We start from the raw sequence: 12,631 nt of genomic DNA, 5'->3' as shown, positions 1-12,631 counted from the left end.
GACTTAAAACTAATCCTGAATCACACAAATAAATTTGAAAGAATGACTAGCATAATTATTTATAAAAAAAATAGCGATTAACAATTTTTCTAATAAGATTCTTTCAAAATTTACCTGCATGAAATTCTAATTGTTTAATTTCTTTTTTGTAGGTAAAAGTTTAAGGCAGTTTGTTCAGCAAACCACTGTAAAAGCTAAGATAATTGAACCAACAAGTCAGTATTTATATTTAAATATGGTTACAATTTAAAATAATAGAATGAAGTTAAATGTTAATGATTTTAATAATTTTTTCTAGCTTTTACTGTTACTCATGCTGAAACATTACCAACAACGAGCAAATTTACTTTCACACCAAGTAAGTTTAGCACATATTTATTATTTTATTCTAACTTTAAGTTAAAATTTATACGATACTAAGAAAGTGGAATAGAAAGTGGTATACATTGGCAACCTACTTTTGATTACGAGGATGCAAATTTCTGATGTGTCAGGTATATAAGTAGACCACTGAAAATTTTGAAAAACAAAATATAAAAGTTTTTATAACTTAAAAAAAAATTTATTGTTAAATCTACAATATAAAAGTTTCATAAGGTAAAAATATTTCTCATTGTTATCTCTAGATATGATACATTTGCCTTCCGATAAAGACGCTATGAGGCGTCCCTGCAATAATGCATGCTATGAGCTTATTGAATATTCCTAAACTTGTGGCAAAATGTTATTATAAAATATTTTATAAAATGTGCAATTTTAAATTCTTTGCATAGGGGTAAATACAATTTTTTTGTGGAATGCAGCAAGTACGGATGAAGTAGAATCCGTCACTTAGCCGGTTCCTCCATTAAGCTCTTCAATGGTTCTTATTTCCCTATTTAGTAACAGTTATCTGTTACTACAAATTATACCACTAATTCGATTTGATATTATGACTCAAATGTTGATTATTTTGGAACCATTACATGAAACAGTTCTTTTGAAATAACTGTTATCTATTATACCTCTTTGTTGTTGTGATAACCTCTACTCATTAACCACTTTTTCTTAGAACTAACTACATCTTGTGATAAAGTTACTAGAACTACTACTCGTTCCTATCATTTTACTCCACCAAGTAAGTTTTATGCTTGATTTTTTTCTCTTTTTCTATTTCCTTAAAATTCAGAATATTAGTTAATTTATATGAATGCTAAATAGACAAATCACATTTAGTGAGTTTTCTTTTTAAAAGCTTGTTTTACAACGATCCCTAAATTAGATAATCCTCTAAAATATGCACTTTCGGAAAAGATTTTTTCCTCTCATCCCTATTTTAATGAAATCTAAACAGATTTGACATGCACAGAAATATTTAAAAGATGTATGGAGACCAAAACAAGGGTAAAAATGTATATTTACTCAAAAGCAGCTGAAGTAATACATGTTAATCTTAAGTTTTATCTTTCATAAGTAATCTTTACTGGGTAAGGTAAATACCAATTCTTTATTATGTCTAATAATATTTGCAGTTAAACTTACCATTTTTTCATTGCAACTAGTGTTCAACGAGCAAAATGGGTTACTCTTAATAACTTCTGATCTAATGATCATATTTTTAAATACTAAGACTAATTTTTGATGGTTTAAGAGCATAACCTTAAATATGCTAATTTATTGAAGCATATGTTGTTTTAAGTTACAAAATCGGACACAAAAATGAATTTTACCCCAAATAAAGATAACCTTTTTTATTCCGGATTCGTATTCCTAACCCTAAGTAAATGGGAAGAGGGGTAGCAGCCACCTGGAAGATATGATCCTATTCGGTCACCTGAGAGTGGTCGAAAGTTTGGATCCCATATTGTTAATTTTACTTTTTACATATTTTGCTATAGCTAGAGAACTTCTAAAGCGAGATGCAAACATTTTTACATCCAATTATAAAATTTGATTCCCCAAAGCACGCAAAAATTCATTTTTAGTAATTTTTTTATTTATATTATTTATTTAATAATAGTCGTATATAAATTTCTACATCTATTTAATAATTTAATTTTATATGGCAAAGCAAAATACAAAATCTGAGCATCAAATAGTCTATGAATTATTAAATTTTAAAAAAGCTGTACATTTAAAATTTGATTTCTTGAGGAAGAACTATCTGACCAATTTCGTTCAATTTTTTCTTATTTTACCATATAAAATTACACTCTTAAAAATTATGTAAAAATTTATATACTTTACGGTTCAAATTTTTTCCCGTTCGACTGTAATAAATAATAAAAAATTATAACTATTAAAAATTATTTTGTTCATGGAATTATCCTTGGATAAAAAAATTTTATGATAACAATGCAAAATTTTTTTATTCATTCAGAAATTTCTCAAGATATGGCAAGATAAGCAAAAAAAGTAAAATTAACATTTAGGGGTCCAAACTTTTAATCACTTTTCTGACCATGCTATTAGAATAATATTTTCCAGTTTGTGACTACTCCCCCTTTTTTAAGGGTCAACAATACGAAATCCTTGAAAAAAGGTATGCTTATTCAGAGAAAGCTCATTTTTGTGTCTGATTTTTGTAACTTAAAATATGGGTTTGCTGTAATTAATTAGCATATTTAAGGTTATGCCATCTAACCATAAAAATTGCATGCATGAATTCATTGATCATTAGTTCAAAAGTTATTTTGGGCGATCCATTTTTTCTTTTGCAGACTGTGTGTTTCTTATAAGCAAGATTCTTATCTTAAGATAATTTTGTGTGAGTTGTAGCCTTGGTTTTGAAATCTTAATAAACGTCATAATTGAAACATTGGAATTTATTGTATTAAAGTCCCAAGTTACTCTTTTTAAGGCCTACGTCTTAAATAGTAGAACCTTTAACTTTTTCAAATCATTAGTATAAGTTAATCGATTTGTTCTAAAATAGCATAATATTGAGCTTTTTTTTTGAGATTCAAAAACTGAAAGTTGTATATTAATGGACTAACTTGAGGTAGAAAAGCTTGTCTTTATAGCCAGTCTCACAACTTATATGTTTTTGTATTTGAAAATTATAATGTGTATTCACTTTTAAACTTTCATTAACTTATACTACTTTAAAGAATAATTGTAGTTTGTCTCTTCATAATTTACTCTGTATAATTTTCTTTTTAATTCACGTTAAAAAAATACCCTTTTAACATGTTGCTTAGTCACCTTTATCCATAATTTCAAAAGACTTTTCATTTAGATTTTATTCAGAGTGTGTAGCGTTTTTAAAAAGTGCTTAAAGGTGCTTTTCCAGAATGATATATTTTTTCTTTACCGTGTTGATTTTTGCCATGAATTAAGCAAAAAAGACATTGTCCTATACAATGTTTTCATTCGTTTGACATGTTTGATGAAGTACTTGCGGGTCCGCATTTGCGTATACTGAGCTGGATTCAGTGGGAAGGATTCTTGCTCTCTCCTACGCAACTCTGCTTTATTTTGCAAGATATTCTCAATTTCAGACTTCATTTTTCGCCCCCTGGAATAGAACAGAAAAATCTTGAGTTTTTGCTGACTACAGGGACCCACTGAACATTGTAAAATTTTTTTCTCTTATAGCTGTAGAAATTTTTATTTCTCTTGTTAATTTCATCGTTGGTGATGCACCATCGTCTTTCTCTCTGGCAAGCAAATAAAACCATCAATAGTCAAAAACTTGCCAACCCTGTCTAATTATATTTTTTAAAGTGCTTAAAAATATTTTTTGAGAGCTTGAAAGGTGCTTATTTTTTGTTTAAAAATTTGGCTGTTATTTTTTAGATTTCATTTTTAAAAACTTTTACTTATTTACTCATGTATTTTTACCATAGCAATTGTGAAAGCGGAAAGTGTAAAGGTTCCTGCAACTTTAAAGTTCACTAGAGCCCCAAGTAAGTCAATAAATATATGTTTTAAAAAATTATATGAAATTCTTAGGGTGTTTATTAATGTTTTAAAACAGTACATTTAGCATGGCCAAGACTGGACTTTTTTTCTCTACTTAAATTAAATGTTAATTTTTTTAAAATTTTACTCTAAATTGTGGGAAGGTAAACTATTGAAATTAATATAAAGGTTGCCTCTCCACAAGGAGAACAGGGAAAACCTGGAAAATAAAAATCACCTGGAATTTAAACATCACCTAAAATAACAGGGAAAAATGCAGGAAATTTAGGTTTTTTCTTCACAAACTAGGAAAATACAGGGAATTTTGTTCCTTATTTTCATCTTTTAAAAAATGGTGACCACTCAATGCGTAATCTGAGGAATATTGAAGGAGGATATTCCAACTGTACTAAACTAGTTCATTTACTATTGCATTATTTAAGTATGTTCATCTTTATTAAGTATTGATGTTCAGCAATTAAAACTTTTACAGCTAGCTGAATATAGCTCGTACAAGAGCGCAGTAATTGCGTTTCCTGTCAATTTATTGTGTATAATATGTACGGGAAAAACACATGGAATTTTTTTTTTCTGGATTTGAGTGTCAACCCTAAATATACAATAGAGCACTCCAAACGCAGATTTACCGGATTGTTCAAGGAACGTGTGCTTTTTTTCCACCTTCTCCAAAAAAAATTTTTTTTATGAAAGTGCTCCCTTGTTTTTAGTATGTCAAAAAAGGGATTTTATCACTTGATGACCTTGAAAAAAAACCTCGTGTTCATTCCGACAAGTAAATTTTTAGAGATGAAGAAATAATATTTACTATTCAGGAAACTGATAGTGAGCAATAATGTGAAGGCAGCAAAGCAAATGAAACAATTGAACTGGTATGGGTGAAACAGAAGTATCTAGAGAGCCGAAAAATACAGAAACATTCACTTGCGATGCAATGGCTTCAACAGTTTCAGTCGATACAAGTACAGCAAGTTTCAGTTGATGCCTTTCAGTTACTACATTTAAAAAGTTTAAGGGATATAAGGGAAAAAAGAGTGTTCATGAAACGAGTGTTCGAGAACCGAGTGTTCAAGAATAGAACATGTCGTCTTGACTTTATACTGAACAACTTTTTGCCTCTTCTACTGTTTGAAGTTTTATCTTCATGTGATTTTAAACTTCATCAACTTTTATTCAAACTTTTACTTTTAGCCATTTACACTAAGGACTTTTAGCTTGGTGATTTTATTTTCATCGCTAATTTCTTTAGTATTATCATCATTTAATTCTTGACAAGTACATCGGCGTTTTTAGTTTCCATTGATCTTAAATCATGTTTTTTGTAATTTTTAGCTAATTCACTTTTAACTGATAAACACCGCTATCATTTGGCAAAACTTTACTGTGTTTTTAGTTTAAATATTTAATTTAATAATTTACTTTTAATCTCCGTATACCCCCTCTGGGGTGGGGTATGGTTCTACCTATCTTATGGTGCTTTTAATGTGATAAAACTTGCTATTCTGATCCATCAGTTTGTACCAGATCTAAGCAAGGGATTAATAATGTTGTGCATTGAATCAAATAGTATTTAAATGCTTGTTACTAGTGAAATAACTTGTAATTTTTTCCCTGGTAGCCACAAGAACAGTAAGAGAAACTAAAACACCTTCCACAACTGTAATAGATCACATTCATTTACCAAGTAAGTTTTACTTTAGTTTTTTTTAAAAAAAATTTTAAGGTATTTAACTTTAAGCCTTTTGAGAATTCTATGTAGATTGCTCCACTTTAAGCCAATTTTAGGAATAATATAATAAAGACTTTACCAATGGTGTTTTTAGTGTATGGCGATTGGGATTTTCGCCATGGGTGAATCATCTGAAGAAAGGTCACTGTGATATCACACTGTCCAAATAATAATTAGACTAGTACCAAAAGAACGTCTTTACACCACCGCCACTTCGTGCGAACTCCTCTATCTTTATTTACAACATCTGCAGCTGACAGAGCCATTACAACATGGAGGCATGACAAACATCATAAAATGTTGTAGTGTAAAACATTCAATAAATATACCATTAAGCTATATAATATAAAATATTTAATACGAAGTATAACAGGGGACATTCAATAAAAAAAAATGATGAGCAACCATTTTATACTAACATAGAAAAACAATGTAATATTATACAAATTTATAGCAATATGAAACATTCAATAAAAACATATATGGAGGCATGACAGTCACATTAACAGATTTTTTTTGATAAAAATTATTTAATTAATTCTAACGAAGTAACAGCAAAGAAAAAATGCAAATTTTGTAGGGAAATCTAGCATATTTAATAAAGTGGAAATGTTACTAAGCTAAACTCTATTTAATTGAGTATAAAACAAATTGAAGGAAAATTAAATAATTAAAATAAATAAATTGTAATTTAAATGCGGTGAAACCTCCAGGAAAGACCATCTCTAATTACGACCACTTTTATGAGGCACTGAATTTTTTTCATGTACTTTGGGTTGAAGAAAAGAACTTTAAGAGTGACTCCCAGGAGAACTTTAGGAGTGACTAAAACTTCTCCCAGAGACATTGAAAACATTGGCACCATATGCCGAAAAGGTCAAATAAGGAAAACACCAAAAAATATTAAAACAAAACAAATAAGTAGTTTAAAATGTATTCAAAATATTTGTGTGAGACTCTTACTTAGTGAACTCTTTTTGAGGATACAGCCTCATGCTGCAGTCGGAGTGCACTAAAGATGATGCTAACAATTTACTTTTAGAGTTGAAGGTTAAATTAGAAAAAAAAGTTTCTTTTTTAGAAAAAACAAGCATCTCAAATAAACCAACTTCTTCACGCCTTGTAAAGCTGACTAATTTTTATGATCTAAAATTAAATGCAAACTTAAGAAACATAATTGTTTGTTTATTTAAAATAGCTTTATCATTCATAATTGGTAAATTTGTTTTTACACATAATTATATCAGTTGAGATCATTTTTATTGTCGCTAAATTTGATTCAGCAACCCGTCTTTTCATGATGCCAAAGAAGAGGTATTTTCACACCAAGAAAATTTCACTGATTAAAATTGTTTGCAAAAAATCATGTACCTTTGACAACAATTTTGAAGTCAATTCAGGTAACATCTAAGAACAACCAACCTCTAGTCAGAGAATAAAAATTATTTTGTAAAAAATAAACAGAGAAAGAAAGATTTGATTTAAATCTATTTATTTACATCCATTTCTAATTGTAAAAAGCCTTCAAATAATGCATCTGAAATAGTTTGAATGCAAATTGCAATGTTTGTTTTTGAAATCATGTTTGTTTTGAATTCAATCAATGAAATCTTGAATGTGTAGAAATTCTATATAATATATGCATAATTTTTAGGTATCAACTCAGTTCTAAAAAGAGTGTGGTTAAAAAATATTTCAGTTATTTGTTCAAATTATTATTAAAAGTTATTTTTTCTATTTACTTTTTATCTTTGAAAAACAGAATTTTATATTTAATTAGATTAGAAATTTGTTTCTAACTAGTGTGAATTCAAGTTTTAACTTATGCTATGAACTCTTGTAAAATCTAATATTTTGAATTTAAAAATAGAGGGTTTTATTCAAAAAGTCAACTTATATACAGGGAAATAACATAAAATTCCATAATTATTTTTTTCTATTAGTAATTTAAACTTTTTAAATCTACTGTTATTCTGAAACAAGTTCATTTATGTAATTATAATTTTCTTCATAGCTGATGTATTTTTTCTTACCTTTCCTACTGGAACTACTCACTTTCACACTTATACTCCAAAAGGTAAGTAGTTAGTTTTATCATTGCATTCGGGGAATTATTATTTCTTATTTTATAACTACGTAGATAATTCAAATTTTTAAATTTATTCAGTTTTCTCACTGCACCGTAATTTTTCTTCTTGTGTTATTGATTTATAGACAAATATTTTCTTCATCTTTTCTTACAACGACTATGCTGTTGCAAAGTATGTTCTTGATCTCTTTTCTTACAAAAGCAAGTAAATTTCAAAATTTAGGATAGTTGACTGCTCTGTGTGAAACAGAGTTTCTTCAGTTGTTGTTGTTGTTGTCTTTGGCCATTTTAGCTGATAGGGTGCGATTGTTCTTGTTTTCCAGTGGCGCTATCTATGGCCAAGAATTAAACTTCTGTCACATCCATACGTCACACCCGTTTATATGGCGGACACATTCATAGATCTATTCATTCATCCACAGATCATAATTTTGACCTGAGCCAGAGAACGATCAATCTCCAATTCAGTACCCCCAGAGGTATAATTTGTTATGGGAACATGGAGGACTATGTGGCCCGCCAGATTTAGCGTGCACCAGTCATCACTTACTACACGGAGAGTCTTCCCATGGCTGAATTCCAGTATTCTGCCAACTAAGCTATCAGGGCCCCAGTTTCTCCAGTTAATTTTACTTCTCCTTATAACTTACAATTGTATTCTTCGAATGAAATTTTTTTTAAAAAGGAGCTTTCTTATTTGCATCTGATTTTTTTTAACTTGGTACTCTACTCTATTGTATTTGTAAGTAAGAACAGCAATTTACAAGAATCTATTAGAAGTATATTGGAGATGAGAAGCTCTGTGTACCATTCTGCCATGGTACTTAAAGAATAATAGCTGGTATCTAGTAATTTAGTTTTTTTAAACTGTCTTTTTTCCTATAAAATCTATAATGCAAAAATAGAAGAAATTATATTTAAATAAGATTAATGTGGAACAATTCAATATAGTACTCCATTACAGAGGCACAGAAAATATTCAGAACCTAATATTTCCCTTAGAGATAAGATACAGAAATTATTCTTCACTCTGAATCGGAGCATAAGGCTTCTATCAGCTTTCCATCTCACTTTATTTGTGGCTAGATATTTTACTTCTCTCTATGTCTTTCCTATTGTTTTCAATTCTATTACAATCGCCCTGCGCCCAGGATACATTTTCCCAAAACATAATTTTCTGACATAGTTAAACATCTGGAAATGCCCTGGCACTCCAGAACTTTTCCTGAATCATCTATGCATTTGGTTACTACTTTCCAACTCTTAACCCTTAGAATGTTTAGGTCTTACTCAACACAGTTGATCCATCTTACCGGTGATAACACCGGTAGGAGGGATCAGTATGACCTAACATTCCGCCTAACATATGACCTAAAAGACGTAGGGGTATAAACCCCACCGTCTTTTTCCCATGGACTTTGAAAAACGACTTACTTACAGTAATCGATCTTCATACATTCTTACCAGATGGCCAGCCTGTTTAATTTGTTAGATATTGTTGAATTCCTTAAACTTTCATAAATACCAAAGATGGTTTTCTTAGTACAATTATGGTAGTTTTGATTTTTCTCAGTTGTGTCAATCAAGAAGACCATCTATGAAAAGAAGTAATTAGTTTGAATGGGAGGTATTACCTCACCTTCTATACTCACCTAATATTGTGTCATCCTATTTCTATTTATTCAGATTGCTACAAGATTTTCTAAGTGGAAAAATATTTTAAAATTATGATGTCTAAAATGTGATTGTGTATTTTACTCAAAAACCTTTTTTTTTTTATTTTGGTCTTGTATTTAAAATTTATACACTAGGTGGCAAAAAGTAGTTGATAGTGAGGAGGATTACATCATTGATTAAAATTAAACTTGTTTATATCTTTGAAACTAAAACATTTATGTCTTTAAATTTAATACTAAGAAACAACATTAATTTCAGGTCTCCATAAGTATGTGGTTTGAAAGTATAATATTTTAAAATTGTTTAGATTTAAAGTGTTGGAAAATATTAAAATTTTTAAAATTCTTTTGTGAAATATATTTTAACTAAATCGCTATGTATAAACAATTGTTTGTAACTTATTTCTGGTATTAAACTTTTTTTTTTCCAGTGACTACAAAATTCTTAACGTTTACGCCATCTACTGTTCAGTATCAATCAATTCCAATGAAAAGTAAAATTTTAGTTTATACTTATTTACTTTGTGTGTTATTTATTTATTTTGTTTTGTTTGTTGTTGTATTACTTACTAAGTCAGGAGCAAAATTGAATTTAAATAGTTTTCAAACATATATCAGGGGTCTGTCGGGGGCAAATTTACTACCGTTTAGCAGTACCTTCACAAATTCAACTTTAGGAAAAACGGTAGTTTCACAAAATACTTTTAAAAAAGAAAGTTCTAAGAATCTCCTCTCCCGGCTCTTAAAATTTTGTTTTTGTATCCCCTTAAGAAACAATAAATCTCAACTTAATTAAGCATGCACGAATAGGTAGCACATGCTTGGTCAGATAGTGCAGTGTGGTAGGCTAACTGGTCGCTCACACCATATTTTCACAGTTTTATCTTTAAAATTGAAGGACGAGGCACTCCCTCTGTTAACTTTACAGGAAGTTGAAATTCAAAAATTTTTCTAAACATTCGAATATTGTTCAAAATTTATTCTAAAAGACCTTTATTTTTTTTATGAAGCATTTTTTTTTGCTGTGAAATTTTTTTCTATATGACCCCGTGGAAAAATTTTCTCATAATATACTTTTAGTCCAAGTACTGTTAAATGCATGTTTTTTTTTTAAATTCAAGTTGAAATTTAACAATGGACAATAATTTTTATGGATTTTTAAATTTAGATACAATTTTAAATCCAAAATTTTGAAGTAGCAAATTTTTTTTTGAATATATGAGGAAAGAAATTTAAAAATTTACCAGTCATAAATGATTTTTATTTGCAGTGACAATTTCTGAAAATATCTTCTTACTTTACCATATTTTTGTGTTGGTTTTTCAATATAGTTTTTAATTTTCACGAATTATGTCTAAATTTTCACAAAATAGGTACCTCTCATAAAAACCTAGACAGGCCCCTGTATATTTATCTACATAAATTTTTTATAGTAGATTTTTTATTTTGCTTTGTGTTTGATAGTATTGTGGTTTATTATAACTGTATTAACTCATTTTTGGTGTTTACAAAATTTTATAAAAAAAATATTATAATGCACATTTATATCATGAACATACTAAAAGGAAGAAACGATTCTATCAAAGGCATAGTAAGACACTGAAATCATAAATAAGCATGATTGCTTTATTCTTTTAAATTTCTATTTTGTCCCTCAAAATTTTTATTGAAAGCTTCAGTCTGTTTAAATTTTTGCAACAAATTGAAATATGTAGTTTATTCTGCAAAACTGGCAAAATAACTTGCAACATTTATTTATATTAAATGTATCTTTAGTGGTTGAATGATTAAAGCATTTATGTGTTATGTTAAATTAAAAACAGGATTATAATTACTGAAATAAAGGAATTAACATATTTTAGAAAATAGGAAAATTCAGATACTTAAACTGGTAGGACTCTCGCCTCTGAACAAACATTAAGACTCTTGGGGATCATGAAATGACCCCAAATTCAATAATTCATTTGCCGCTTAAAAACTTAATAGTTTTTGTCGAAAATATGTCAATTTTTGAGTTGAAGACTTTCTATTACTGAAATACACTCTGTAACAAAAAAATTGACGAACCAAGAAACAATCATCCGATTGCTTTGAAATTTCGTATGTATGAATGTTTGGAACAGATATGGCTGGAATGATGCCGACTGGGGACATATAGTCTTTAGCGACGAATCCCGCTTCCAACTGTGTCCTGACGATCATAGAAGACGTGTTTGGAGGCACACTGGGCAGAGGGGGATCCTGCCTTCACTATGGCATGCCGCACCGGCCCTCAACAAGGCATTATGGTCTTGGGTTCAATTTCCTTTGACAGCCGTACCCCTTTGATCGTCATTATAGATACACTTACTGCACAGCGGTACGCCGACGACATCCTGAGACCTGTTTTGCTACCGTTCCTTTCGCAGCACCCTGGGCCGGTTTTTCAGCAGGTCAATGCCAGACTACATTTTACACGTGTTGCTATGAACTGTCTGCAAGCTTGTCAAACTCTTCCTTGGCCTGCCAGATCACCAGATCTCTCTCCCATCGAGCATGTCTGGGATATGATGGGAAGGCGATGACCTCGCTCGACAATTGGATCGAATTAGGCAGGAAATACCGCAAGAGACCATCCGGGAGCTTTATCGGTCTATGCCAGGCCGTGTGGCAGCTTCTATCCAAGCTAGAGGCGGTCAACACCTTATTGAACTTGTTACTGTAACTCTGCAATAAATTATTCAATTGTTCTGAAATTTTAATCATTTACTATTCTGTACATTGTTTTCCTATCCACCAATTTTTGTTTCAATGGTACAACTCCTTCTTGGTGCATCAATTTTTTTGTTATAGAGTATATTTGCAGCTTTTTGCCATTCTTTTTGTGATAAAATATAACTTCTTTGATAATTATTAATTAATTGATAACAGTTTATGGACATAGACCACATTAGGCACTGCACCACACTAAACTCGGGACACTTGTGGGAGAAATATTTGAGAGCCTGTCACAAAATGAACGATCTATAGCCTCTCTGTAGTTTTGTTTTTGTTATATTGTTCATCTTTCCTCCTATTTCTCATGTTATTGTCTGTTTTTTGTAACTACAGTTGTCTTGTGGTCTGCAATCGGAAATAATAAAAAATAATTGTTTTTTTTCCATTTTCTAAGAGACAGTAAATATGCACGAAAATTACGTGTTCCTTCCAGTAAAGATTTTGCACAAAATGCTACTTCCAGTTGTTCTCGATTTCTAA

The 12,631-nt window shown here is 30.0% G+C and overlaps 1 protein-coding gene across 1 annotated transcript in view; it reads left to right on the top strand.

Moving 5' to 3' along the window:
- The window catches only part of LOC107436429 (uncharacterized), a 208,279-nt gene that overhangs the window by 73,057 nt on the left and 122,591 nt on the right, over window positions 1-12,631 (top strand). The window contains exons 58-64 of the mRNA XM_071185916.1: window positions 153-215; window positions 299-358; window positions 1,052-1,117; window positions 3,828-3,887; window positions 5,519-5,584; window positions 7,644-7,706; window positions 9,826-9,888. Of these exons, the coding sequence (XP_071042017.1) occupies window positions 153-215; window positions 299-358; window positions 1,052-1,117; window positions 3,828-3,887; window positions 5,519-5,584; window positions 7,644-7,706; window positions 9,826-9,888 (441 nt within the window). The remainder of the gene's footprint in view (window positions 1-152; window positions 216-298; window positions 359-1,051; window positions 1,118-3,827; window positions 3,888-5,518; window positions 5,585-7,643; window positions 7,707-9,825; window positions 9,889-12,631) is intronic.

This window comes from Parasteatoda tepidariorum, chromosome 9 (assembly GCF_043381705.1).
Source record: "Parasteatoda tepidariorum isolate YZ-2023 chromosome 9, CAS_Ptep_4.0, whole genome shotgun sequence".
NCBI lineage: Eukaryota > Metazoa > Arthropoda > Arachnida > Araneae > Theridiidae > Parasteatoda > Parasteatoda tepidariorum.
This window is presented reverse-complemented; position numbering and strand designations above follow the sequence as displayed.